The sequence below is a fragment of the Miniopterus schreibersii genome (assembly GCF_964146895.1).
Source record: "Miniopterus schreibersii genome assembly, chromosome: 12".
Lineage (NCBI taxonomy): Eukaryota > Metazoa > Chordata > Mammalia > Chiroptera > Miniopteridae > Miniopterus > Miniopterus schreibersii.
The window spans coordinates 3410109-3434940 of NC_138112.1; the positions used below are offsets into that span (position 1 = coordinate 3410109).

Consider the following 24832-nt stretch of genomic DNA (forward strand, 5'->3'; position numbering starts at 1 on the left):
TGCAGAAAAGAGTGAACACGCATAACAAAAGAGGAGGGGATTGTAAGAAGGACACACACTCTTCTGTCAAAGGGATTAGAATCGGCACCCGCCTAACCGCCCCCCGCAGCACCCTCCCTTCTGCCCTCGGCGCGCAGGCGCCACCTGTGCAGCCCGAGGGGCCGCTCTGCCCGCGTGTTCTAAGCGTGTTCACCGCGGGTCTAGGCGGTGAAGCCCGACCCTAGCCAAGCGGCGTGGCGCCGCGGGGCCGCCCGGGGTGAAGCCCGCACCCTCGGCCCGCCGCTCGCGCCCGCCGGCGCCGCGCCCTCCTGCCGCCTAGGTCGCCCGCCGAGCGGCCTCCGACCTGTGTCCCGCGCGCTCGGTCGGACCCCGCTCCCCCCCGGCTCCCGTGGGTGCTGAGCTGGCCACGTGGCAGCTGTGCGAGGGAAGGGCGCGGGGCGTGAGGCACAGCGTCCCCGCGAAGGCCCAATACCCGTGCGCTCACCCGCTGGCTGGTCCTGTGCTACCTCCTGGGTCCCCCTGAACTCTGAACTTACAGGCATCCGTCCTGGGAACATCCAAACAAATAACCTGCAGGCAGGAAGGCAATTTTCAGGAAGAGTCAGGTGAGGCTATTTTGTGCTGCAGGACCCCACGTGATGAAACAGCGAATTGCCCAAACTCCGCAGCCGCGCTCACTCCTTGGGAATCGAGGAGCCGCCGGGCGGCGAACGCGTCCAGGTGCGGCTCTGGAGAAGCCGTTCCCATGGCAATCGCCGCGCCGAGCGTTTCCGCCGCCTCCCGCCGTCACTTCCGGTGTCACCTGCGCCGTCCGGGAGCGGTAAACAGGTGCGCGCGTCGGAGCCGACGGGATGCGGCGGAGCGGGGCGGCTCGGGGCGCGGGCGCCGGGCTCGGGCTGCTGGGCGTCCTGCTCCTGCAGGGTGAGCGGCGCCGCTTCCGGTGGGGGCGGCCATTTCCGGGGGTCGCGGGCGCCCCCCGCACCTGCGCGGGGGGGGAAGGAAGCGGGGGCGGGGGACGCGCGCTCGCCGTCATCGCGGCTCCGGCGCTGGGGGCCGCCCGGGGCTTTCCCGCGCCGCGGGCGGGGGGCCGGGCGCCGCGGGGCCGGGCCGCGGGCGGGGGAGCGCGGTGGGCGCGGGGTCCGGGCGGCGGCGGGCGGGGGAGCGCGGTGGGCGCGGGCGCGGCGGGCTGGGCGGCCCGGGGCGGGCGCGGCGGCCGGGAGTTCGGTCTTCGCTGGGGGTTGGCCGAGCCTTGAAGCGGAGCGTGTTTGGTTACAGGAGAGCCGTGCTGTGATTTGTCTTTACAATAGAGGCGCGTTTTGTTGAGGAAAAGGCAACTGCTTCAGCATTTTAACAGCACATGTATTTAAATACAAGAAAGGGCACGTCAGTTCTGTTAACATTTTAATGTGTAGTAGTAACTAACATCAGGACAGTGGTCACACTACGACATGGTCTTAAAATTTGGATGAGTTTTGCTTTCATGCAGTTTTCAAATAGAAGTTCCAATGTGGCCTAATTACCTAATTTTAGGGTGCAATTATTTGTTGGGCTTTTAACACATGTCTGTGTGTGTGTCCTCCTGGGAAATCTTGTTCCTGGAGCTAGCACTGGAATGAACTGTTAGCATCATAGAATTTCCATGCGGATAATGGGAGTTTCCGAAGGGGACATTTAACGTGAAGTCTTAAGGTCTCCAGACCTCAGCAGGGAAGGCCGGGACGTTTTTCTCTGCTCGATGAGTAATATTCATGCTGCCAGCACACTCCCTGATCCCTCCCAGCTGCCTGTGTCATTACAAGTGTCCAGTTTTTCAGCTAAATTATTTTGCAACAGAATATTTAGGTTGACCAGCTGTCACTCCCGAATAATCCTAGACCTCCTCTGCCCCTCACAGCAACCTTCAGATATTGTCCCATTGAGGGAAAAAAATTTAGAAGTGGTGGGTGGGCTCTTAAACTTGATGTCATTTCACACCTAGAGTGCATCAAATCCGGCAGACCAGAGAATTCAAACAGTAAAGGTTGATTTTATGATCTATGTATTTGTTGAATTGATTTATCCTTTGCCTTTTAAAAATAAGTTTTTTTGAGATGTAATTCACATGTCATGCAGTTTATCTCTTTAAAGTGTACAATTTGGTGGTTTTTAGTATGCTCACGGAGTTGTGCAGTCACTACCACAATCAATTTTGGGGTCATTTTCATCACCCCAGAGAGAAACTCCATACCCATGACCAGTTACTCCCTTTCACCCCGTCCCCTAACGATCTACTTTCTGTTGCTATGGATTTGCCTATTCTGGACATTTCATATACATGAACTCTGTAATATGTGGGGGTTTTTTGTGTGTGTGAGACTAGCTTCTTTTAATTAGCATGTTTTCAAGGTTCAGCCTATTTTTTTTCTTCAGTCTTTTGAATTTGTTAGGCGATACCTTTGTTTTATACCAGTGTTTGTCTTTACTCTTCAGAGATAGGACCCATTAAATTACTAGCTTGTTTGAATTCTCCCTAAGTTATAAATGTGGTCCCACTGTATCGGTTGTCTGAGTACTAGAAACAGTAGATCAGGCACATAAGGTTCTTACATTTTTCTCTTTTTCATTTAAGTGGGAAATTTATGAATTAAAGGCTGACAAATTTACATTTTGGAAAACTGAGTATACAGAATTGGGAGTTTTGTCATTTAAAAAATTTCTTCCATGTCTAAAAATCACTTATGTTTAAATGTGATTTTCCTGTTTTCCTCCCAAATTAAAAATTAAGAAAAAAATTATTGATTTTAGAGAGAGAGGAAGTGTGTGTGGGGGAGGAACATTGAGCTGTTCCACTTATTTATGCATCATTGGTTGATTCTTGTGTGTGCCCTGACCAGGGATCAAACCCATAACCTTAATGTATTTGGATGACGCTTTAACCAATTGAGCTACCTGGCCAGGGCTAAAAATTTTGTTAAGTATCATGAGTATTTCTATATTAGCTGTTTTCATCTGGCAAGAATGGTGTTTTTTTTTTTTTTTGGTTGTTGTTTTTTTACTGAGGTGAAAAGATAAATATTCATAAGCACATTAGGCCTAGGATAGAAATTTCTGAACTAATGTAACATTGGATTGATATCTTTTCTTACTTTTTAAATGGAGACAAATTATTTTATATCCATTGATTTTAAAACACTTAATTTTAGTATAATATGTATAGAGAAAAGTGCACCTATCATTAGAGTACAGCTCAATGAATTATCAGAAACTGAACACAACTGGTAACCAGCACCTAAAACAGGATATAGTGTTACTGGCACTCCAGAGCCTTCCTGGGCTTCCTTCCAGTCTCTGCCTCTTCTCCCCAATGGAGTACCAATATCCTGATGGGTAGATTAGAAATGTAGACTAGTTCGGGTCATTCATGGATCTTACTTTTTTGTAACTCTGTATTTAAGACCCACTTAACTAGTGCTTTAATTTCAGTGACTTGGCATATTGATAACTTTATGGCAAATCATGTTCATGAACATGGAGTTCAGACACCAGCAAGGAGGATCTGGATAGGTAGGTGGGTAGCTCTATTAAGGGTGTATGTACTACAGCTTAGTAACCAGATTTGCTCAGAATATGTAATTTTTATGTTTATTTTGTAATAATTTTTGTTTTATAAAAAGGGAACTGTGTTGGTTCAGTTGAAGAAATATTACTGAGCATCCACAATGTGCTAAGTTCTGTTTTGTTGAGCTCAGGGTCTATTGCAGAATACAGACAAGTCAACAGATTTTAGAATTTGGTACTGAGAAATGTACTAGAAACCATAGGAGCACAGAAGAGGTGCCCTTTATCTGTCATGAGGATACAAGGAAGACTTCCTGAAGGTGTCATCAAAATTAAATTGGTTTATTTATTTATTTATTTGAGAGAGAGAAACATCGATTTGTTGTTCCACTTATTTATGTGTTCATTGGTTGCTTCTTGTATGTGCCCTGACCAAGGATCGAACCCTCAACCTTGGTGTACTGGGATGATGCTTTAACCAACCGAGCTCGTTGGGCAGGGCAAAGTTACATCTTAAAAATGAAAGTTACTTAGAGATAGGGAGTGAGGAAAATTTCAGATATACAGAGGAATGTAAACAAGACATGGAAGCATTAAATAGCTCTCCAAGCACATTTTCTGAAAGGTACTTTGGGGTAGCTGAAAGCACATATGGCGACCTTCACGCACAGCTCTGATCAAGAGGATGGTGTGCTGGAGTCAGCTCCTGCAGGCTCTCGGGCCAGCTATGCACGTCTCTTCCTGACTCAGGATTCGGAGACTTCCCCTTTGTAGCTTGAAATTAGCCACGGTGGAAATACTTTATCACAGAAGTTGTCAAACCCTACATATTTGAATTTTTTTCCTTTTAACTGTCTACCAGCACACCTCTGGATGTAATGATTGGTTTAGTCCTATCTGGGCCCCTCCCCCATCTTCCCCAGCTGGGAGTAGGGTCAGTTGCTAGTTATTCTTAGTTTGCTCCTCTCTTACCAGATCCATTCAGTTCTCTGTTCTCTACTCTCTGGAAAGCTGGCCCTTTAGTGCATCAGCCAGTCCTTTGGGCTTCATCTTGGGTCTGGTCAATGGGAGGCTTTGGCAGGAGGTTAGAGGGCAGGGGGTGAAAGACATCAGGGTATTCCCTGCTCCCTCCTTGTGCTAGTGCCTGGTCTGTAGTGGCTGTGTCCCTCTGTGACGACAGCTTCTATCAGGTGGCCAGAGCTCCATCTCTTGCCAGGCTCTGGTAGCACCATTTTCTCCTTTGTTCCTTCAGGCTTGGGGGTGGCAAAGGCCTTGTGCCTTCCTTGGCTTCCTTGACCCTGAGAAAAGTCCCTTTGAGAAGTGGGCCATACACTTTTCAGAATCTCAGCTGATTGTGCCTATTTCCTGCCTGGGCCCTGTCTGATAGAGGCATTTCCCCCCAAGCTCTTGGGCTACATTGGAAAGGGTAGGTATCCAAAGAAAATCTGTGTATTGTTAGGAAAGGAGATAAGGGGAATGGATAGAACTGGCGACAAAAGAAGTTGCACTGCATTCAATTTGAGATCTGTGGTGGTGTTATTCAAGGGTATACTCACTAACCCTTGGACACTCAGAGGCAAGTCATGACTAGAAATAAAGATTGGGGAACCACTAGCCAATTAGCAGTTGTTAAATCTATAAAAGCAGATAGGATTGTCCAAGGAGAATGTTAAATGAAGGGCCATGGGCTCAGGGTGGACCTCTAAGGCAACCGTTGTTTAAGGGATGGGTAGGAGAGGAGGAGCCTTAGGAAGAGACTTGATAAAAACTATCGGAGATGTGGAGTGTGCGTGCGTGTGTAACAGTGTGGAGAGCTGGTTGGAGGGAGACTAATGAGATTCTGATTTATAGCTTGATTTATTCTTTGCTCTAAACCAAGGTTGGCAAACTTTTGTAAAGGGCCAGAGAATAAATATTTTAGGCTTTGTGGTCTTTTGCTGGAGTAGCACAAAAGCATGCTGAGTCAGCGTGGCTGTGTGCTGATGAAGCTTTTTGTAGATGTTGTGGGCTAGATTTGGCCTATGAGCCGTAGTTTGCTGGCCCTGCCCTAAACCAGCTACCCCCTTGACATCAACCCTTGCGTATCTCAAAGGCACCTTAAACTTATCCAAAATAAAACTCCCATTCTTTCCCTCCAAGCTTGGTACTTTTCTAGTCTTCCCTGTGTGTCAGTGAATGGTAACACCAAGTCAGTGACCTGGGAGTCCTCCTTGACACCCGGTTCTCCAGCATTCCACATCTGATCTGTCACCAGCTCTTCCTCATTTTACCTTGTAAGTATTGTCTCCCTAGTTCTCTCCATGCCCACTGCCACCACCTTAGTTCAGGCTCCCCTTACTTCTCACTTGACTGGTATGTGGCCTCCTAAGTAATCTTGGCTCCTCCTAAGTGTCTTCCCTAGAATAATCTTTTAAAAATGCAAACTTGATCATGTCCCTTATCACTCAGTCCCACATTTAAGTATTTTCCATGGCTTCCCATTACTCTAAGAATAAGGACCCACATTTCTAAGGTGCTGCGTGGCCCCCTTCCTGCTTACCTCCTAGCCACGCCGCATTCCTCCCCCCATGCCCCTCGTGCTCTTTGTGTTGTGGCCATACTGCCTCATTTCAGTTCCCTAACTCTACTTGGTGCAGGACCTTTGCATATGTTGTGCCTTCTGCCTGGAATACTCTCCCTCTCAGCACTTTATTACCCTTTAGAACTCATCTCAAAAGTAACTTTTTCAAGGACACCTGCGCTAACCACTCCCCGCTCCTCTACCACAGCAGGTGCAGTTTTCACAGCCGCTCCCTTATCTTTTCTTCATAGTGCTTATCAGAGCTTGTCATACATTTGTCTTTAAGATTTGATTAATGTATTGAACTTCTGTATTTTAAGTTCTAAAACGGGGTGTGTATTTATTTTGTTCACATTTAATTTCATGCTGAGAAGGTGGCACAAAACAGGTGCTCAATAAAATATGTTTGAAGATTGAATGAATGAACGAGAGAATTTGTCATGGAACCTTGGGATAGAGAAGGTCAAATAGTCACTGCTGCAGAGAGAGGCAGTAAAATCAGGATAGAAAAGTACCTATTGGACTTCTTAATTCCTTGTATCTTGCAGTGCCCTTTACCAGTGGTAGTGGAGTCCAGCTTGTGCTGTAGGGGTCCAGAAGTGGATGGGATAGGAGGAAATGGAGATGTCAGGTGTAGAACTTGGCTTAGAAAGGAAGGAGCAGCAGTTGATAATGAATAGTATTTCAGGGTTAAGGAAAGATTATTGTTTGTTGTCATTTATTGTTAGCTTGTTTTTAAGGATGAGAGAGACTTTTGTGTGTTTATAGGTTGGGAGTAGAGAGCCTCTCTTGAAAGGGAGAGGCTGGAGATAGTAGAGAGGGTTTTTCTGCTGGAGTAGGGCTTGTGGGGGAGGCTCTAGGCTGAGCAGAGGAATTGACCTTGCACCACACCCTTTGAGACTGGAAGTAAGATGACTTTCGGTGCAGGAAGGTGTGTGGCTGGGCAGTCGTATGGCCTTACTTGAAGAAGTAAGAGGAGACATTTTCTTCTGTGAATGAGGGAGTTATAGGTACTTAGGATGAAAGGGAATGGCCAAGTTTGAGGAATCAAAAAGAGGAGCTGACCAAGGCTGGCTGGATGGCCACCAGTCCTCCTTAAGGGCTCAGCTGTGGGAGGAATTCGTGAATTTCTGTGGTAGATACCTGTGCAGTTGTGTGATTTCTCCTTCAGTGTACACCAGCCACAGTCCAGGAGTGGCCCTCAGGAGTGCAGGGGACTTAAAAATGTTGAAAATACTGTAAAACCGGAGATAGGAAGAGGGTGGGTGACTAATGAGCACACTTTATTCCTATACTAGAATTGTTGGCGACCTGTCCACTTCTGTCTCCCAGTCTCTCTGCCTGCTCCCCAGAGGAAGTCTTTTGAAACTGAGTGTAATCAGTGGTATATGTACTTGAGCAGCATTATGTGCTAAATGTAATGAGAACATTTAGAAAGAACGAACCGCATCAGGGAATTTGGGCAGGCAGCACAGGGCCGATACTTGAGCTGGGCTTTGAAGATATGTGACATTGGGGGTGTGTGGGGGAGACAACCCAGACGGGATTGGTAGGGACTGGGAGATCCTTCCAGACAAAGTCATATTCAAAGAAGGGCACAGTGGTGTGAAAGGACATAGTAAATTTAGGAAATGGCAGGACATTCAGGGCACGGTGAAGGGGATGGGATGGGTGGGTGGAGAAGCAAAAGTTTGGGGCCAGACTGTCACGATTTGGATTTTATTCTATAGCCCAATAGAGAATTATTGAAGGGCGCTGAATGTTTGTGGTGTTTATTTTAATGATAATAATGAACATTTATTGAAAGTTTCTGTTTCAGGTGCTATGCTAAGCATTCTGTGGTTATCTTATTTGATCTTATTAGATCCTCACAGTGATCCAATGAGAAAGGTCTTATTTTTCCCATTTGCCAAGTGAAGAAATGGAAGGTAACTGTGATCAAGGCCTTAGAGCTAGAAAGTAACTGGGCTAGAAATCGAAGTCCAGGTCTGTCTAATTCTAACCCACACTTTAAACTCTCTACTGTATTTATGTTTTAGAGTGAAGGAATGGGGAATAGGGAGAGTGCAGCTGTTCCATTCACCCCACCTCCCATTTCTTAGAACTGCCTTGAGTGCTGAGAAGGCAGCTCAGGAGTGAGGTCTCAGGAGGGAGTGGGAACTGAGGGATGGAGGCTTTCCATGCCAGCAGGCAGCATGGCAAAGGCATGAAAGGAAAGACAAGATTAGCCTGGCAAAGTCAGAGGATGCTGTGGATGAACCAGAAGTAATTGCCATCGTTGGGAGGGTCAGGTTCTCTCAGAGTTGTGAGCTCAGTCTCCGTCTCCTCCTGCAAGAGGAATGTGGACAGACAAGATTGTCTGGGGAGGAGCAGGAAAAATGACTGGAGCAGCCGAAGTAAAGGCAGTGGGGTGGATGACTCACGCTGAGGAAAGACCCAGCACAGGCGGGTCTGGAGAGGTGGCTGTGATGACGCCTCCTGACATGCATTGAGCATTCGCTCTGGGTTGGTGAGGCTTCTCAGTGTAGTGCGTGTCTTAACTCATTTATTCCTCACACTGGGCTCCTGGAATGAGCGCTTTTATTATCCCCCCCCCCCCCAGAGCTGGGGAGTAACTTGCTAAGACCACGGAGCCAGCAGTGGGGCGGGGACATGCCCCTGCCTCTGCCAGGGCAGCGCTGGTCTTCCAGTCGTGTGTGGGGTGCCGTCTCCTGAAACCTGCTGCTGTGTGTGCCAGGGCGTCCTGGCCTAGTGCCCAGAGAAGGAGCCAGGGGAACAGTGCTGGGGGCTCACCTCCTAAAAAATGGCTCCCTTGTGGGAGATAAAGTTCTACTCACTGTCCCCTAAAGCAGAGGGGATTAGGCAGAAGAAAGTGCCAGCTCTTTTGGGGAGGTGGGCTTTCAAGTTGGATATATGAGGTGGTTTTGGAAAGAGTAGATCTCTAGAGAATTAAAAAATGGTATCTTATTTTTACATTTTAGAGTGCATCACATTGTTCTGTTTTCCTCCCCCAATTTACTTTTTTTTTTTTTTAAATATATCTTTATTGATTTCAGAGAGAGGAAAGGAGAGGCAGAGAGAGAGAGAGAAACATCAGTGATGAGAGAGTCACTGATCGGCTGCCTCCTGCACGCCCTCCACTGGGGATCAAGCCCACAACCTGGGCATGTGCCCTGACCAGGAATCGAACCCCGATCGCCTGGATCCTAGGTCGACTCTCAACTGCTGAGCCACACCCATCCGGGCCCCTGATTTACTTTTAATGGGTGTGTGATTCATTAACAAGCTTTAAGACAGAAAAAACCAAAACAAAACTAGATAGAACCTTTGGGCAGTTTTATAAAATTCTTTGAAAAAAATGTTCTATTTTCTCTTCTCATTCTGCTGGTGGCTGAGGCAGTGGTAGCTTCAGGTTGCAAGCATGCTGTACTGGGGTAAGTCCCTTAGACCACAACAGCTGGCATATTCCTGGAGTGTGTGTGTGTGTGTGGGGGAGTGGGTGGTTGGTGTCCTTTAGCCTGCTGTGGGCTGACCCACTTGTTTGTGCCTAATTTAACCACAAGTCTGTATTTGGAAAAATGCTGGTGCAACCAGCTTTTAAATTTTTACCCAAGCATTCATCCTATGATTTAATATCGTAAAGTGACAAAAATACTATCCTTGATTAATGCAGACACCCACTCCTTGTCCCTCTTGGGCGTGCATGAGAAGATATTTATTGCTATGGTTTTTATGAGAGTCCTAAAGACTATAAGTAGCATCTTTATATTGCTCAGTCAACTGTATATTGCACCCAAATGAAAACCTTTTAAATGTTGGGCTTGCTTTGCTTAGGCGTCCACATTGTCCTTCCCTTGGAGATTAAAGTGGACGCTCACGTCCGGGGTTATGTTGGCGAGAAGATCAAGTTGAAATGCATTTTCAAGTCGACTTCATCTGTCACTGACAAACTCACCGTAGATTGGACATACCGACCTCCCAGCAGCAGTCGCACGGAATCAGTAAGTGTGCACACAAAAAACATTTCTTCTGTCCTCTGTGGTCAGCAGCTCTGGAACCCTTTCACTCCAAGTCCAGGCACTCCCTCGGTCTTCTCACCTTAGAACAGAAGATGAGCTTCACCCTACCTGACATTTGTTCCATCACGTAAGGCTTTTTATTCTTTTATGTAAGAGTTTTGCAAATAAGCTATCGGAAAAAAATTGTCAGAAATTCAGAGGAAATGTGGTTTAATTTTGTTTCCCTTTTGTTGTTTCTCTTTGCATGGCTTCATAGTTCATTTTCAGATTCCATTACTAAAAAATGGAACCTCCAGGACTGTTGGATGGAAAAGTTCTCTCGGTCCCAGTTGCAGACATCCTTTCTCTGAAAGCTGCTCACTTCCTGCTGTGTGAAGTTGTCTGGGTGGATGTATCTGCTTCCGTATCTGTCCTCTGTAGGTTTACCTTGGCATCTCCCATTGTGTAAACATCTGCACTGATTTATATGGTTCCCTTTGAAGCAGATGGTGGCACCTTATGTTGATGACACATGCTGCTGGTGGCAGATAGTCTTGCAGTATTAGAAGCAATATACTTTAGTCACACATATAAAACATATTTATGGTTCAAATCCCACTGTGAATGCCTGATTGAAGATGGCAGTGCTATAAAAAGCCCTTTCTCATTATGCTTCCAGCAGGATCCTTAGCTCAGGATATATGCTATCAAGAATGTGAATGTCATAGCTGTATATAAGACTGTAGTTTTGAAAATACCTTTAATGTGTTTTTCCTGTTTCCTTCATTGGAAAAACTTTCTGTTGGATTTTGACGTATAGCTTTGCATTTTGTTTTAGGAGCCATTACAGAATGCCACGTAGCTTGGGGTTAGGTAGGTGGTCCCAGTGAAGGAAGCTAGGCTGTATTCATGGTCCTTTTTTTCTTTAGACCTAAAATAGTTCACTTTATTTTGAGTGGTTGGAAACTGTGGCTGGCCTTATTTGGCTCTGCCTCCTTGGCCAAAAGTAGGGCAGAGAAAGCAATGGGTATTTTCTTAGGTCAGAAGCCTCAGATGCAAACAGCAAGCTGCCCTCGTATGGTGCTTTCTCTGTGAGGCTGGTCAGAAAGTCCACTCACCCAGGCTGGAGTTAGTGGGCCTTTAAAGTCACATAACATGAGGTTGCAGTTATGAGGTCAGTTAGGGTTCTGTCAGACAGTCAGTTAGCAAGGATCTGAGCCTCACTAACAGAACTTGGAATTAGAGGCTGGGTTTATCTCGAAGGTACACAGCAGGCCTTGTTCTGTAAGTAAGGAATTTCAGATGCTTTTATGTTGATGCCGATAGTCTGCAGTAGGCACCCTTTATCTCCCTTTCTGGAACACACTTGCAGATATTATTAGTTCTTGATACCTGTTTTTCCCACCAGACTGTAAATTCCATGGGAGTAGGGACTGTGCTTGCTTGGCTCCCACTATATCCTTTTGCTTAACATATGCCTAGCGCATAGTAGGTGTGCAGTGCATATTTGTTGAATGAATGCATGAACAAATGAACCAATAAGTGATTCAACATCTTCTTTGGGAAGTTGCTCTTCAAAATTGGGTAATCGTTCCTAAGTGGGGCAGTAGCAAGTAAAGAAAGAGGAAGTCCTTGACTCTCGCGTGAGGGCAATCATGCTGTTGTACCTGCCGGGCCTACCAGTAGGTAAACTTAAGTGCTTTTGGTGATGAAGTGTCTGACCACCTATCTGAAGCAGCAATTGCAATTCAGCATATGTCACTGAGTGCTGATCTTGCACTGACTTGGAATTTTTGTTAATTGCCAAGGCAGATAACTTGAGAGAAGCTTGATTGTATTATACTCTCCTGGTGATTTTGAGAATATACAGAAATCTCCCCTTTCCCACTTACTAGCCATGTGCCTTTAGGTAACTCAGTTTTTGTTTTTGGCCTTGTTTTCCTTTCTGTACATTTGGAATAATTGTACTTGCCCCATATATAGTTATGAGGCTCAAATTAGTAAATGCATAGAAGTCATTTGTAAACCATACAGCAGTATACGAATATTAGGAATAGAGTTTCTCAACTTTTGCACTGTTGACATCTTGAACTGGATAATTTTTTGTTGTGGGAGTTGTTTTTTGCATTGTAGGATTTTTAGTAATATCCCTGGCCTCTACCCACAAGTGCCAGTAGCACTCCCCCCAGTTGTAACAACCAAAAATGTCTCCAGATATTGCCAAATGTCCCCTGGAGGGCAAAATTGACACCCCCCCCCCGTGGAGAACCACTGCTTTAGGGCTAGAGGGAAAACTGAGAGGAGGTTCCAGAGTCAGAATTCCACGATTCTTTCATCAGGCCTTTTTTCTGACGTTTCAATAACCTGTCTTTTAACCTGTGGGATGGAGGTGAACAAAGCATAAAACAAATGTTCAACTGAGAAAACCCATTATACGTTTGTATTTTATTTTAGACCTACTAAGCTTTACATTTTCATTGCATTTTCCAAATTAACTCCTTTTCTCATGTGTTGCTTTCTTAGATTTTCCATTATCAGTCCTTCCAGTACCCAAGCACCGCGGGCACATTTCGAGACCGGGTTTCCTGGGTTGGAGACGTATACAAAGGGGATGCCTCCATAAGCATTAGCAACCCCACTGTACAGGACAACGGGACATTCAGCTGTGCTGTGAAGAACCCCCCAGACGTGCACCATAATATTCCCACGACGGAGCTAATAGTCACAGAAAGGGGTAAGCCAACCGCCACCAACCTTATTCTGCTTGGTGACAGCTGTGGTGCTTTCTGGAGACACTAGTGGTAGGCAAAGCCACCCATCTTCATAAAGCCAGTTGTTCTTTGGCGCATTCTGCCCTCCTGAATTGTCTATTAGGATACATTTTTTAATCTTTATTCTGCAAACTGAAGTTTTTCTTCAAATATTGTCATAGTTTCTCCATTTTCCTTTTTTTTTTTTAGATTTCAGGTGCCCAGAGGTCTTGTGGAAATGTATGACAAGTCCTTGAATGAGTGGAGGGTTGTCATCTCTGAAGTAGAAATCATTCTGGTTTCCCCAGTATGTTCACACCCTCAGTAATGAGGCAGTGTTCTTGTCTGTGTTTTGAAAGTGACCCCCACCTCAGTGATGGAGGCAGCACATTTCTTTTATGTTGCAGAGACCAGCAGTTTCCTTTTAGTAAAACAGAAGGAGTGCAGGTTAAGGACTGACCTTTTTTATCTGCGTTATTCCTGGTGATTATTGAGTGGTCATTTTAGTCCTTAGTTGGATTTGAACCAAAGACTTCGAGATATGGGACTACATTATGTGTTTTTTTAAGACAATAGCTCATATCTTTCAGAGACATGAGCACATTTATACTGGTGGTGGGAGTAGAAACTGATACTGTTTCTCTGGGAGACAGTTGGTAGTGTGCATCAGAGGCCTTAAAAGTATACATCCTTTAATCTAGAATTCTATTTTAAAAATGTATCTTAAAGAAATAGAGCTAAACATGAAGATTTATGTACAAGGATGATCATACTATAATTCATGAATTCAGAGAATTGGAGATGACTTGAATGTTCAGCATCAGAGGACTGAGTCATTAAACTACTCAATGTGATAGAATACTATGCAGCCTTTAAAAAGGTCACACCTGGAAGGAACTTTTAATGACATGGAAAGTAATCATCACATAGTAAGTAAAATAGATTAGGAATAATATGTAAAATATGATTCATACTTTTAAAAATATTCACTGTCCTCCGTACTCGCAGACCCATGTGCATGTATGCTCAGGAGGGGGCTGAATGGGTAGATGCTACAGTGTTAACCCTAGGGAGTAGGATTGTGGGTAAATTTTTATTTGTGTGTGAGTATTTTCTACCTTTTCTGCATCGAATTTACTCCTTTTGTAACGAGAAGAAATGCAAGTGCAGACGTGAAACCTGCCCCGTGAGGGGAGCGTTTCTGCACGCCCCCTCACCGCCTTTCCCTCCAGGGTTTGGCACCATGCTCTCCTCGGTGGCCCTTCTGTCCATTCTCGTCTTCGTCCCCTCGGCCGTGGTGGCGGTGCTGCTGCTGGTGAGGATGGGGAGGAAGTCTGCGGGGCTGAAGAGGAGGAGCAAGTCCGGCTATAAGAAGTCGTCTATTGAGGTTTCAGATGAGTAAGTCCAGCTGGAGCCCTGACACTGGTCCCGGTTCGCTCCAGTCCCCGCCCCGAGGGTGGGCCAGCCCCTGCCTCGGTGCCTTTCTCACTCCCAGGCTGAGCTTGGCCCTGCTGGTGAAGTTGCCTTTGAAGGGAGTAGTTCTGCTGAGCAGTCCTAGGAAGGTTCGACGTAAAACCTGTGGGTGTTAACTTGGAGACAGATGGAGGGGCTGATAGTACCGTCCTAGTTTCCTGCTTTGGAAATAAGATTGTACGATTCTTTGGCTCTGACTATAAATTCCCAAGTGGGTACTTCCTTCCTTCAAAATGAGTAGGAAACTCCAACAGGGCACGTTATTTCCCACCGTCTCCTCACTTGCTCCACGTTCCAGCTGCAGTGAGCCCATTTTCTTTCAGCATGCGGTGCCCATCCAGGTCACCCCTGTCTCCGACCACACCCTTCTCTCACCTGGAATCCCCTCCCTCTTTCCCGCTTTGCCTGGATACTCTTCCTATCCTCCAAGCCCCAGTGGAAATGTCTCCCCTTGCATTTTCCTGATCCTGTGGGGAGACGAGTCACTCCCTCCTCTTTGCTGCCACAGCAGTTTGAGCTGAATTTCATTCAGATGTTTATCACCTTGTTTTATAATGTGCTTGCTGAGTGCCAGCAGGCCTCTCACCCCCATGGGACTGTGAACTTATCAAGGGCTGTGCATTATTTACCTCTCTATCCCAGCCCAGCCCCTCCAACATGCTTGGTGCTGAGCCATTTCTGAATGAATGACTATGGGTAGCTCCTACTTACTAAGCACTTACCATGTGCCAGGCACGGTGGTGTGTGTTTTACATGTGTATATTTTATTTACTCCTAATCACTATCCTTAAGCATAGCTGGTAATATTTGCATTTTATAAATGAGGAAACCGGCTCCTGAAACTTAAGTAATTTGCCCAGTCATCCTGCTAATGAGCGGCAGAACTGTATTTAGCACCAGGCCTGTCTGACTTCAGTGCCTGTGCTTCTAACTGCTCTGCTGTTGAGCTCTTGATTGTTTGACTTGGTTTGTCTTCTTTTGCAGCACTGACCAAGAGGAGGACGGTGACTGCATGGCCAGGCTTTGTGTCCGCTGTGCCGAGTGCTTGGTAAGCCTGTGCCATTTCCTCTGTTCCCTGCTCATGAGTCACTTCTTTGCTTACTTATGGGATCCTTTGCCCTCAGAGGCAGCAGAAGGTTATGTCTGCAGGTCCAAAGCATGGTATCAACCAAGGTCTTTTTGGTTTCAGGGGATCCCCCCCCCCAACTCTTATTGTTATTTCTTGTTTTCTGTCTCCTGGGTACGGAGTAGTGACGTTAGGTTGGGAAAGGGGACTGGGTAGAACAGTCTCTGCTGACGGACAAAGAACATGCTGAAAGAGGAGTGTCCCCTGCACCTGAGGTCATACTAGCAGACTTTGGCTGGATCCAGGGCCCTGAATTGAACTTTTCTGCATGCCCTCGGTTTTTTTCTCTTCTTCTTCAATACATGGCTTTTATTGCATCTTTAAAATATTGCAGATAAGTCTGAGGAATCACCTGACATCTTGCTGATTCCATAACTGGGCAACTTTGATCTCATTCATTAGCCTGATGAACTGTTCCTTTTTCAGAAACATAGTACTGTCCAAAATGTTCCAATAGCCTTGTTTTGACTGTGTGGCTTGCTGCATCAAAGCAGCTAAATTTAATACAAGTTCAATGGCATTTCCTTCAAGAATCAACTCATCTTTCTGGACTTGAGATACTGAACAAGCAATGTGTAACCTCATCCAAGCCCCGCGGATGCATTTTTTGCCCAAGAAATTTCTGATGTCAACAAGAGAACGATTCTCCTGAACAATGACATTGATGGGGAAGTGAGTGTACACAGACCTCATGTTGGAAGGGAAGCCCAGTGTGACACCCTTGGTCACATTCTGAACATCACTGCATGTGGTGCGAATGGTGGTCATTTCCTTTCTATTCCCCCACCATTTGTCCACCCAGAGCCGCCTCTTTTGTTTCCAAGGAGACTGAGCTGTACATTGATGTGACTGAAGTCCTCCGCAGGTGCCTCTGGGGCTCTTCACAGTAACTGTGCGTCCTTTCAGAGTGATGTCCATGTTTTCTGGGATGTTGACAGTCCGACTGCTGAGAATGGTCTTCATCCTCATAGTGGATGTGGCTCAGTTTTGTTTTTTTCCAGGGAATAGAGTGATGTAACTTTTTAGGTCTCTTGATGGCGTTTTCAATAAGAAATACTCAGGTTGGAAGGCCTGAGTTTTGATTTAAATTTCAAAAGGCACCCATCCCTCCCCTTTTGAGCACCTGCTGCAACTGGTAGGCTTCTGTGGCTATCCCAGGGTCCCAGGAAGAAGAAAGACTGTTGTGGTGCAGTTGGACACAGGTCAGAAGTCGCTTATGATCTAGTATGAAGCATGGCTGCCATTTCCAGGTTTAAACTTGGGCCCTCTTTGTATTTATTGCCAAGCTCAGCACCTATCCAGATGACCGCAGCCTGATTGCTCATTGCAGTGCTCTTTGTTTTCTTCCTCGATTGCACTTGAGTACAATAGGTAAGACAGGAGGAGGTCGACAGTGCCAGGGGAGAGGGTCTAATACCAACCCTTTAGGGTTTGGATGTTTTGATAACACAAAATAAGTTAATGTCTATAATATTATTACCCACATTTCAGGTATTAATTCATTCAACAGTTATTTATTAAACATCTGACATGTGACAGATATGATTCTAGGTACTTAGGAAATAGCAGTGAGCAAAACTGACAGAAATCTCTGCTGTTAAAGAACTTGCATTCCTTTTTTTTTTTTTTTTTACTTTAAATAATTTTTAAATTTTTAATCACAGTTGACATACAATATTATATTAGTTTCAGGTGTACAACCCAGTGATTAGATATTATATCACTTACTAAGTAATCATGCCAATAAATTTCCACCCATCTGACACCATACAGTTATTAGAACATTATTGACCATATTCCCTGTGCTGTACTTTATGTCCACGACTAATCTGTAACAACCGATTTGTACTTCTTAATCCCTTCACTTTTTTCTTCATTCCCCCAAACCCCTTCCCATGTGGCAACCATTAGAATGTTCTCTGTATCTATCAGTCTGTTTCTATTCTTTTTTATTTTGTTTTTAAATTCAGTTGTTGATAGATATATATTTATTGCAATTTTATTCTTCTGTGTGTGTGTGTTAATCTTCACCCAAGGATATTTTTTCTATTGATTTTTTTTTTTTTTTTTTAAATTAGAGGGTGGGAGGGAGGGAAGGAGGGGGAGAGGGAAAGAGAGAGAATAGGGAGGAAGAGAGAGGGAGAGGGTCGAGAATGGAACCTGCAACCCTTCGGTGCATCGGCCGACTCTCTAACCACTGACCCACACCAGCCCAGGCAGTGTGGGCCTCTTTGGGTTCATTTTGTGTGGGACTTGCTGTGCTTCCTGGACTTGTATGTGTATTTTCTTCACCAGATTAGGGAAATTTTCTGTCATTATCTTTTTAAATAGGCTTTCAAGTCCATGCTTGCTCTCTTCTCCTTCTGGCATCTCCATGATGTGAATGTTGGTAAGCTTGATGTCCCAGAAGCTCCTACCCTGTCCTCATTTTTTTGGATTCTTTTCTCTTTTTGCTGTTCTGATTGGGTGTTTTCTGCTTCCTTATCTCCCAAACCTCTGATTTGATCCTCTGCTTCATTACTACACTGTTGATTCCCTGTAATGTAGTCTTCATTTCAGTTAATGTATTATTTATTTCAGACAGGTTATTTTTTATGTTTTCTAGTTCCATTTTTATGTTTCTTGTCTCTTTGTTGAAGTTCAAAGTTCCTCTGCTCTTCCCCTAGGTTCATTGAGCATCCTTTTAACCAGTGTTTTGAACTCTGCATCTAGTAGGTTACTTGCCTCCATTTTGTTTCGTTTGTTTCCTGGAGTTTTGTTCTGTTCTTTCATTTGGGACATGTTTCTTTGTATCCTCATTTTGGCAGCCTCCCTGTGCTTGTTTCTATGTATTAGGTAGAGCTGCTACATCTCCTGCGCTTGGTAAAGTGGCCTAATGTAATAGGTGTCCTGTAGGTTCCAGTGACACAGCCTCCCTGTTCACCTGAGCTGGGCACTCCAGGTGACCCCCCTGTGTGGGCTGTGTGCATCCTCCAGTTGTAGTTGAGCCTTAATTGCTGTTGGCATGTCAGTGGGAGGGATTTATTCCTAGGCCAGTTGGCTGCAAGGATGGCTTTGACCACCAACCTTGGAGATTCAGCTGTGCTGGGGCCTACTCCACAGAACAGGACTTAGTTCAGCAGGACTCTGGTGCCTGATGAGTTCCCCCCTTGAGTATGTTACTTGTGGAGGTGGTTGGGTGGTGCTTTAGTGTTGTCTGAAGCTGCCTACTGGGTGCACTGGCTCTGGGGCCTCCCAGCATGTGCAGGCCAACGTCAGCCACTGTCTATTGTCTGCCTGGCTCCACCTGGTAGGAACTATAAAGTGATCTACTGATGGCTGCTGCTTGAACTGGGCTTGGAGGTGCCCAGGAGAGACCAAGCTGCAAACCAAGGCCAGCTGCCACTAGTGCTGGGCCTGGGGCCATCTAGCGAGACGTACAGGGCATGCTGAAGACAGATGCTGCTTGTTTGAGAAATTTTAGGAAAGTCTGAAGCATGAGCCAAGATAGACTGTTTGTGTGGAAAAGCCACTGGACACAGCTTGGGTGGGCCTGCAAGCTGGATGGGGCAGGACCTCGGAATCACCAGGGCTGGGCAAACATTGTGAGTCAGGTTGATAGAGACTCAGATATGTCACCCACCTGCTGGCTCTATGGGGTCAGGGGAGTCTCAGAAAAAGAACAGTGTCCTCTCTCAACACTTTTGTCTGGGCAAAAGCTGCCCCTCCAGCTCTCACCCTGATGCCAGACAATTTAGTTCCTCCTAGTATGTTCCTGGTGCCTTTCGAGCTGGTGCCCCAGTGCTGGAGCTGAGAAAGAGTGTGTCTGAGTAAACCTGTGTGTGGGCCCTTTTAGAGAAATGCCTGGAACTGCTGGTCTTTACAGCCGAAAGTTATGGAGACTTCTCTTCCTGGCACTGGAATTCTGGACTGGGGTGTGGGGCTGGGACCCCTCCACAGCTGAGACATCCCTCCCAATTTTTATCTGCCATACTTGGGTGTGGGACCAGCCCGTTTTGTGTCTCCACTCCTTCTACCAGTCTCAGTGTGGCTTCTTCTGTATATCCTTAGTTATAGGACTTCTGTTCTCAATCATAGTTGTTCTGTAGTTTAGTTGTATTTTTGATGTGGTTGTGGGAGGAGGCGAGCACTGAGTTTGTCTACACCAACAACTTGACTGCAGAACTTACCTTCTTTGCAGCCTGGAAAACTCACCTCCAACACACAACTGCAATGTCACCTACTCTTAATTAGGGGTACAAAAAGTAACTAAATTAAAAAAAAGTATGTCATATGCTGCTTAATGCTATAGAGAAAAATAAAATAGGAAAGGGAGATGTGATGGATGGATACAGGGTATGATATTAAATAAGATGGTTGGGGGTATCCCTCGTTGAAATGGTATTTGAGCAAACACCTAAAAGAAGTAGATAGTGAGCCATATGGCTAACGTGGAGCAGCGTTTCAGGCAGAGGAAAGAGTAGGTGCAAAGTCCCTGAAGAGGGGCCATGATTGGCATGTTCTGGGAACAGCGTGAAAGCAGTGTGGTGCGAATCAGTGAATAAGATCGAGAATAGTACAGGGGTAGGAGGGCAAACGCAGGTTTAAGTATCCACTTTTGTTGGTCGTCATTTAAATTACCAGCCATCATTACCTAACAGATAAATCATAAGTGAGAATACAGAATAACAACAATAATAATAAGACAAATAATAAATAATCATACAAGAATAAAGTCTGTTTAACACTTGTTAAACATCCAAGTGGAAATGTGGAGCAGGCAGTTGGTTATGTGGGTGTGGAGTTCAGAAGCGAGGCCTAGACTGATGATATAACTTTAGGAGTCATTAGCAGACAGACTGGTAGAGCTGCTTCCAACCTGGAGATGAGTATAAGGTAGAGAGGAGGTTAGAGGACTGAGCCCTGGAGTTCTGCAAGGTTGGTAGACTGGGGAGGTGAGGAGGAATTAGCAAGGAGGCTGGAAAGGACTGCCCAGAGAGGCAGGAGGAAAACCAGGAGAATTTGGTATCCTGGGAGCTGAGTGAAGCAGGTGTTTGAAAAGGGAAAAGAGAGCTATTGTGCCGATTGCTGCTGAGTCGGATGGAGTAAAATAAGCATTGATTTTTGGATGATCTGGTATTGCGGAGGTTATTGGTGACTTCACAAAAGCAGCTTCAGTGGAATAGTGGGCTGAAAGCTGGCCCGGGGATATTTACTGGTGAAACTGGGTGTAAACAACTCTTTCAAGGACTTTTTTGGTGGAGGGATGCATTGAAATAGGGCAGTAGGTGGAGTGAGGTGTATGTCAAGAGTTACTTTTCTTTTTAAGATGGGAGAAATTATAGCACATTTGTATGCGACAGTAGAGGAGCCAGTAGAGAAGGAAAAGTAGGTACTGCAGGAGAGAGGGGAGGATGGCTGAAGTGGGCCCAGGACCTAGTCCACAAGTGAAGATGTTGGCCTTAGATAAGGGCAGGGAGAGTATGTCCGTATGAAGCGTACGGAAGGCCAAGAGGTGGGCCCAGATGCAGGTGAGTAGGTAACTGTGGTGATGGGAGCTTGTGGAAGTTCACTACTGACTGCTTCTCTGCTCCCACGATGGGAGAAAGTAAGGTCATCATCTGAGAATGAAGTTAGGAGGAGATTTTGGAGGTTTGAGGGAAGAGGGAAAGGTATGAAATAGTCATCTAGGAGGATGGGAGAGGGAAGGGACTAGAGAGATGTGGTACGCGTCAGGCTAAAGGGCCCACTGCAGATTGGAAGCAACGAGTGTAAGATTGACTACGAGTGCTTACAGAGATCCAGGCACAGTGCTAAGTGGTTACGTAATTGCCTCATTCAGTTCTCATAGCCGTTCTGTGCAGTAGCAGTAATTTTATTACCCCCACTTTACAGATGAGGAAACTGAGGCTTAGAGATGTAAAATAATTTTACTCAAGGTCACACAGCCAGCAAGGGATTGAAACTCAGAGAGAGGTAGGCTGTAAAACTCCAAGCTATAATCCTGCATGTTCTGCAGCATACAGGCACCTTTTTTGAGTGTTGAGGTTGTAAAAAATATCCACCAAGAAAAGGGGAATGCTTACGGTTTCAAAGCAGAAATTTGCCAGTGGACACCACTTATACTTAGACCATGGGAATTTAGGTGTATTGATCCAGTGCCACCTCGCTGTTGATGTTGCCCCAAACTGGGTTCCATTAGGGAGTCCTAATGTGTGGCCGTTGGCTAAATTCAGACCCTGGTATTATACTTCATATACATATAGCTACTGTTCTTTCCTCTCCAGGATTCAGACTATGAGGAGACATATTGATGAGAGTCTGCATGATAGAAGAAGAATCGCCTAATGACAGAAAGGATCGCCTTCCACTGGCAGCGAGAGCCTCTCGGGGCAGTGGAGCTGACTGGACAGTGGTGGAGGAGTCTGGGACTCAGCAGCAAAGACTTTAGGAACCATTTATTTATTGACGAAATGTTCTTTTTGTATTTATAAACTGTTCAGAAACTTTCAGAAGAGACTCATAACGACGCCTTTAATAACTTATACTCTAATTGAATGAAGGAATTCTTTTCCTGAATAGAAAAATACTTTTTATTTCACCTTTGCTCTTGAATGTATTACATGCTTTCTCCCAGTTATTTGAGGGAGAATCCTAAATGTTGGCCAAACTGTTGATGCCAAAATATTTTATTTTTAATGAGATGGAGCTTGTAGCTTCCTGATGTGTGAGCAGACAAAATGTGTTTTTAGGATATAGGTATCCTTTGCTTTTTGCTCTGTGAACATTTTCAGCTGTGAGTTAACACACAGCCTATACCTGTTGGCTCAATGATCTCACCATCAGTTGTGTTGGGTGACGTGGAGTGTACAGCATTCATTTCCTTTGTTGGTCGGATCAGGAGTCTGTGCTTTGACTGGCTTTTTAAAGCATCATCAATTTACAATTAAGAAGAAGGAATGCTGAGGTAGAGGGAGTCCTCTCTTGTCTTGCTGGGTGCAGTTTGTCATTTTACTTTCTTACAGCTGGTTTCCGTTTCCTCCTTGTCTTTTAAGATCAGAGGCAAGAAAAACCCTTCAAAAAGTTTTGTGGACCTGTATAGAATAATTTTACCAGTTATTTACAATGAAATATTCTTTTAATCTGTGTTATTCTTCAGAATGTTTTTGATTTCTAAAAGGCACCAAATATGGGTGAACTGAGGTCTTACAAACTGTTTCTATGTAACATTTGAGATAAGGAAGTGGTGATGTGCATAACCTACCCTTCTCCCTTCTGATCTTGCGAAACCTTATGTCTGCTTCCCCCATTTTTCTACAGAAACCTATAGGAATTTTTATGAGCCATTAAGAAATATGTGAGACTTGTCAGGAAGGATTGCCAGTGTGGTCCTCTGCCCTAGTGATGGAGTTCACTTCTCAGTTGTGACAGATGAAAATGATCCCTCCTCCCGCCTGTTTTCCACAGGACAGTTCCTTCCCAGACTTCACCAGGTGGCTCAGGAGGTGTCCATAGTATAGCATTACACACTGGATGTTATTAAAAACCACTTTTCTATTTTTGCCAAGATCCATTTTTAACAAGCTGAGTTGTTGGCTCTGGCTCACAGACTTGCCCCACCCACTTTTGTTAATCAGCCCATAGATTAGAGAGTCTGGTTAGTAAGAGACATCATAATGTACCCCTGGCCATGCAAGGAAGTACAAGTGGCGAGGCAGGACGGGCAGTTCACATTTCCAGTGGTTAAACCTGGCTGTCTTGGGCTACTCGTTGAGTATGTGGTTGCTGAGGGCTGATCTAGTGGGCCCATCTGGCACCACGACAGAGAGGAAGATAGTTTGAGCAATAAGAATAAATAATTTGGGTACTAAGAGATTTGAAGATAGAGATCTGTGAGGCTGCCTTTTTGTGGGTCCTCATTTCTCTTTTAAACAGACGATATTACAGGAACCCAGTTAAAGCCACATCCCATTAAATGGGGAACCATGAAATGAGGTCGATTGTCATTTCCTTTCAGGCATGTTTTGAGGATTACTCCTGTGTGATAGGTTCATCATGCAGGCAAGTGGTGCTGTGTGAACCCTTAGTTGTGTTGCTTTGTAGCCTCGGTCATAGTCTGAAGCAGCCCCTTCCTTTAGAATGAAGGACAATAGTGGCCTTCACACGAGAGAGCAAGCGGGTAATTCGTCAGCGCCCGGCTCTGTTCGCCTCGCAGCCGCAGGGCTGCTGCCCGTTTCCTTCCGCGTCCCGTCTCTCGGGGCCTGGGTTCCAGCATTTCTCCCAGGAGCGCTGAGCAGTGTTGGGACACCTGCCGTGTGCGGCTGGGAGGACGGTGGAGAATTGTTCTTCGCCGCTGTTTAATACCTTCTAGGTGCTGGTCTTTCTCCTCCTTTCTGATGCTCCCTGAGTTTTTATCACACTACAGAGTCCAGTGTTGTCTAGAAAAGGAATTTAACTCTGAAATCTTCAGAAGGGGTTAAAAGCCTTTCAGAATTTTTCTTTGGCTGCTGAAGTCTTTACTTTTGGTTACATTACTTTATGAGTTTTGTACATCAAGCTCTTAATTCTGTTACCAAGTGTGAGCTTACAAAATGCTCAGTGTTCCCCACGTGGCCTGTTACTATAGGCTTTTTGGGGGACAGCTTAGTTCTCTGCAGCTCCCAAATTAGGCATGGGTGCTTCAAGGGGGACGTGGCATGTTCCTGCCTAAACAACTGGAGGCCACATCCCTACTCTGAATGTTCTGTTGTGTCACTGTGTCACAGTTCCAAAGGGGAGCCGTAGAAAGATCCACAGGGGTGGGTCAGGGCTAGCATTTACTCACACAACTCAAACTGTGCTGCCAGGAGAGGCAGCTCCATCCCTGTGGCCCAGTGCTGTACTGCCAGACTCTTCATTGCTGCGTGCTGCTGCGTTTCACTGCGTTCTTTGGTTCTGTGTTTTGTTAGGAGGATATGCACCATTGGGCTGTGTGCACACATTGTAACTCTTGATCTCTTTGCCACATCATGGTTAATAAACATCTCTGCACTCTGGTGTCTATCGACATGTGAGATAAAGACTGTCTTATGAAGGGGGCAGGTTGTAGTTTCCAGCAGCAAGCAGCCATGCGTCTCTAAACTGACCCCGAGCAAGACCTGCATAGACTCGGTGCTGTGCGGGATCCAGCTCACATAGCAAGAGCCGCTTCATAAATTTTTAGGGACTTTTCAAGTCCTCGTTGTTACACTGTTGGAAGCTTGAAATAGGCCGTGGTGGGTGTTTAGGAAAACTGCAGGCTGACCAGCACACCACTTCTCTAGAGCTACGGACACAGACCTTGAGAAGAGCAAGTCCTCAACTACTTTTCACATGGTATAGGAGAATTTGCAAAAAACAGGTGTGCCCATGTGTAGGTCCAGCCAGTCCA

General features: G+C 45.6%; 1 protein-coding gene and 1 pseudogene across 3 annotated transcripts; one reads left to right on the forward strand and one right to left on the reverse strand.

The window, feature by feature from the left end:
* Window positions 1–785: 785 nt before the first annotated feature.
* MPZL3 (myelin protein zero like 3) lies at window positions 786–24468 on the forward strand. Of its 2 annotated transcripts, XM_081153758.1 has the most exons (7): window positions 805–921; window positions 9498–9531; window positions 9932–10098; window positions 12619–12829; window positions 14078–14243; window positions 15303–15366; window positions 21711–24468. In XM_081153758.1, exons 2-7 carry the CDS (start codon window positions 9519–9521, stop codon window positions 21735–21737), a joined length of 648 nt encoding a protein of 215 aa, XP_081009884.1. In that variant the 5' UTR covers window positions 805–921; window positions 9498–9518; the 3' UTR covers window positions 21738–24468. The 2 variants fall into 2 exon arrangements, with proteins under 2 accessions (XP_081009883.1, XP_081009884.1); XM_081153757.1 differs by lacking the exon at window positions 9498–9531 and having other exon boundaries at window positions 786–921.
* On the reverse strand, window positions 15836–16407 carry LOC308564866 (large ribosomal subunit protein uL6 pseudogene; annotated as a pseudogene). Its single transcript has one exon. The product of its transcript is annotated as a large ribosomal subunit protein uL6 pseudogene (transcript).
* Window positions 24469–24832: the final 364 nt, after the last annotated feature.

What these genes read in the sequence shown, in the direction of transcription:
- MPZL3 (XM_081153757.1), top strand. Translation starts at nt 852, where the DNA reads ATGCGGCGGAGCGGGGCGGCTCGGGGCGCGGGCGCCGGGCTCGGGCTG. An exon ending in TCTATTGAGGTTTCAGATGA is followed by an intron (nt 14,244 to 15,302) that starts GTAAGTCCAGCT and finishes CTTCTTTTGCAG; the next exon opens with CACTGACCAAGAGGAGGACG. An exon ending in TCCGCTGTGCCGAGTGCTTG is followed by an intron (nt 15,367 to 21,710) that starts GTAAGCCTGTGC and finishes TTTCCTCTCCAG; the next exon opens with GATTCAGACTATGAGGAGAC.